The sequence below is a fragment of the Monopterus albus genome, unplaced genomic scaffold, assembly GCF_001952655.1.
Source record: "Monopterus albus unplaced genomic scaffold, M_albus_1.0 scaffold41.1, whole genome shotgun sequence".
Taxonomy (NCBI): domain Eukaryota; kingdom Metazoa; phylum Chordata; class Actinopteri; order Synbranchiformes; family Synbranchidae; genus Monopterus; species Monopterus albus.
This window is the reverse complement of record NW_018127921.1, coordinates 3,598,246-3,600,472: the sequence shown is the minus strand read 5'-3', so window position 1 is coordinate 3,600,472 and position 2,227 is coordinate 3,598,246. Positions and strand designations below refer to the sequence as shown.

The 2,227-nt window shown below is 40.7% G+C and overlaps 1 protein-coding gene across 5 annotated transcripts in view; it reads right to left on the bottom strand.

Annotated features, from left to right (window-relative positions):
* The window catches only part of napepld (N-acyl phosphatidylethanolamine phospholipase D), a 16,068-nt gene that overhangs the window by 13,453 nt on the left and 388 nt on the right, over nt 1–2,227 (bottom strand). The window contains exon 1 of one of the 5 annotated variants that reach the window (XM_020599667.1): nt 2,172–2,221. The exons of 2 other annotated variants lie outside the window; for them this stretch is intronic. Coding sequence is in view for 2 of the 3 variants with exons in the window: in XM_020599671.1 (XP_020455327.1) it covers nt 1,737–1,741 (5 nt within the window). In the remaining variant the exon portion in view is untranslated. Of the gene's footprint in view, nt 1–1,736; nt 1,830–2,171; nt 2,222–2,227 lie in introns of those variants that run through there. 2 more of the 5 variants (XM_020599671.1, XM_020599665.1) reach the window with 2 other exon arrangements.

Sequence of the window (2,227 nt, the reverse complement as noted above, 5' to 3'; positions counted from 1 at the left end):
GATCGCACATACTGCCCCAAAAAGCCTAAGTCTACAGGAAGAGGGTCGCCAGACGTATTCTGGCCAAACACTATAACCTCAGTTTTAGCCTCATTTAACTTCAAGCAATGTAATGACATCCAGGCCCTAATATCGGCAAGACATGCTAAAAGCGGTTTGATCGAGTAGGTGTCCTTTTTAGTCAGTGGCATAATAATCTGGACATCCTCAGCATAGCAGTGAAAAGAGACCCCATGTTTCCTAAAAATAGAGCCAAGGGGAAGTAAATACAAAGAAAAAAGCAAAGGCCCCAAAATGGAGCCCTGTGGAACCCCAGATAACAAAGGGGTTGTCACAGATTCCACATCTGCCAGCCCGACAGACACTGATCTACCCGATAAATATGACTGAAACCATGCTAGGGCAGCACCACGAATGCCCACTAAATCTTGAAGGTGAGATATCAAAATGTCATGGTCCACCATGTCAAAGGCACCAGTCAAGTCCAACACGACAAGAATCACATACTCCCCTGCATCAGTGGCCAAATAAATATCATTAACAACTAGTGATGCACCGAAATGAAAATTCTGGGCCGAAACCGAAAATTTAGGATGCACTTGGCCGAAAACCGAAACGAAACCGAAAATGGCTTCTTTTAAAAATTTCAAATTTTTAAAACACGCTTACTCTATAATTGTGTATGTATGTTATGGCAAGCCATTCAGGAAATAAAAGCTGATATTGAAAAGCTGAATATATTGAATGAAACTTGAGAATATATAATAAAAGCCTGATCCAAATGTCTGTGGTAAAACTTAGACTTGGTATGTCCGTGGTAATGAGCTCGTGGACGCGTTTTGCAACTCGGTCATACATTTCAGGTAGACATGTTTCTGCAAAATAGCGTCTGCTTGGCAGTGTATAACGCGGTTCAATATGTTATGAGCCTACGAAATCCAATTTCCTCCACGATAGAAAACGGCTGGTCGTCTAAGGCAATGAATTCCGTTACTTTCTCAGTAATGCCACATGCTTTGGGACTATCATCTGCAAATTTCTCAGTCTTCTCAAAGAATGTGGCGACCAAGGGTATTTGTGATGTAGTTGGGGCAATTTTAACCAATGCTGTTTTGCGGTACTCCTCATATTCAATTGGATGTGTTTTCAGGTGGTGTATCAAGCCTGTTGTCGAAAAGTTCTTTGGCACCGTACCTCCTCTTGATATTTTCACAGAACAAATGTTGCATATTGCAACTTTGGTGTCCTCACCTGAAACTTCAAAATGCTTCCATACCGCTGACATGCTTTGTCATTGATGGGGAGACGCGTGATATAACAGCTCCAGCGTGAGTGAAACCTAACCTGTGCTGGGCGAGGCAGCACAGGTTAGAAATGGCCTTTTCGGCCGAAAGTTTTCGGTGGCCGAAAGTTCGGTGACCCCTATTAACAACCTTTAGTAAGGCTGACTCTGTACTATGCATGAGTTTAAAACCAGACTGATAAGCCTCCAATAAATTATTGTCATCTAAAAAGGATTTCACCTGCGCATAGACCACTTTTTCTAAAATCTTCGAGATAAAAGGTAACTTAGAAATAGGCCTGAAATTACTCAACATGGACTGATCCAAACGTGGTAACAGTATTTTACACTGTGATTAAGCCATTTTTAGATAAGTAAACGGTTTCTTTACCAATGTTACTGTTGTGTTCTTTACTGTTGCAGTAATGTATTGCTATAAATGTAGGGTGAGTACCTCATTAATCAACGCTGTTCTGTAATAACACACGGAGACCAGGCTTGTCCTCAAGCGGTGAACTCTTTTACTGTCTTACTCAGGGATCCAACACACAGGCATAACCAATCAAAACATGAGCAACCAATCAGCAGCAGTTAAACAATGTCGAGCACCGAGTGCTCGATGAAATCCACCACAGTTACATTAGTTTACACCTTTTAAAGTGACCAAATAATTAATATTGTCATTCAGTAAAAGTGTATTTTATGTTTTTTCATGAGTCATCAGCACTGTGTCAAAGAAGAAAACTACTAGCCTACTTTTTATGCTATGTAAAACAGCTGTGTTCAAAATGTAACATTTTAGAGATAAGTGAGAGAATATGCAAATAAAATAACGACTATCTGTACAACATTTGTACCGCTCATACAAAGCCTAACAGTGCAGACATACCTTGAATTTGTTTCCCTTATAAACACCGGGAGGTGTTGTGACCCGAGGAGACGCAC